The following is an 823-nucleotide window of genomic DNA, read 5'->3' as shown; positions in this document are numbered from 1 at the left end:
GGGGAGACATCGCGCCGCTAGACGCCGTGGACATGGCCGAGGACATGGAGATCATGAGTCACGCCGCCTGTCAGTTCACTCTAGATAACATCTGGATGGGCAGGATGACGAGTAGCACGCCGAAATGGAAGGTAGGGTTTTCCGGACACCAATGGAGATATGTCAAAAAGCAATTAGATATGATTTTGGAAACGGTCAGACGTTTCGACTGGAATCCACAAGTTTTCGTCAGTGACACAGAAGTGATCTGGAAGAAACAGGTCTTTTATACTCTGTGGAGGCGAAATTGTCTTCAGTCTGAAATTGTCTTACAACGTTTCCGAGTGGACATCTGAAATTGTCTTAATTCATAGGTAGAGTATAAAAGACATGTTTCTTCCAGATCACTTCAGTGTCACTGACGAAAACTAGTGGGTGCTAGTTGAAATGTCTGACCGTTTCCAAAACCATATCCATTTGCTTGAGTAACTACTTTTTGGCATATCTTATTACCTGGATGTCTAACCTACATCGACGTACCAATAGAGATAATACACCTTTCTCACGCGGCGGCCATGATAGATCTAAAACGAGTTCAATGTGGCAAACAAAAGGCTGTCCATCATAATTAGCAGTTCGACCAATGGTAGCCTGCCAATTAGGAAATCGACCAATAAGTGAATGGCTGCAAATTCGTTAAAAATTTGCATTATTATGTTTTTATTTTGCATCTCTTAAGGGACTATGGGGTCAGTCAACACTACTCTAAATTGCTACATCTTTCGGTGCATAACACTTCTTGTAATATTTATTATTCTATCTTATATCATGAAAATTTGTGTGG

The 823-nt window shown here is 41.3% G+C and overlaps 1 protein-coding gene across 1 annotated transcript in view; it reads left to right on the top strand.

Annotated features, from left to right (window-relative positions):
• Window positions 1-6: 6 nt before the first annotated feature.
• LOC118427140 (transient receptor potential cation channel subfamily M member-like 2) overlaps window positions 7-823 on the top strand; it is a 7,811-nt gene continuing 6,994 nt past the window's right edge. The window contains exon 1 of the mRNA XM_035836778.1: window positions 7-131. Within this exon, the coding sequence (XP_035692671.1) occupies window positions 33-131 (99 nt within the window). The 5' untranslated portion in view covers window positions 7-32. The remainder of the gene's footprint in view (window positions 132-823) is intronic.

Source organism: Branchiostoma floridae, chromosome 12 (genome assembly GCF_000003815.2).
Source record: "Branchiostoma floridae strain S238N-H82 chromosome 12, Bfl_VNyyK, whole genome shotgun sequence".
Classification (NCBI taxonomy): domain Eukaryota; kingdom Metazoa; phylum Chordata; class Leptocardii; order Amphioxiformes; family Branchiostomatidae; genus Branchiostoma; species Branchiostoma floridae.
Note: the sequence above shows the minus strand (reverse complement) of the source record. Positions and strands in the feature narration are given on the sequence as shown.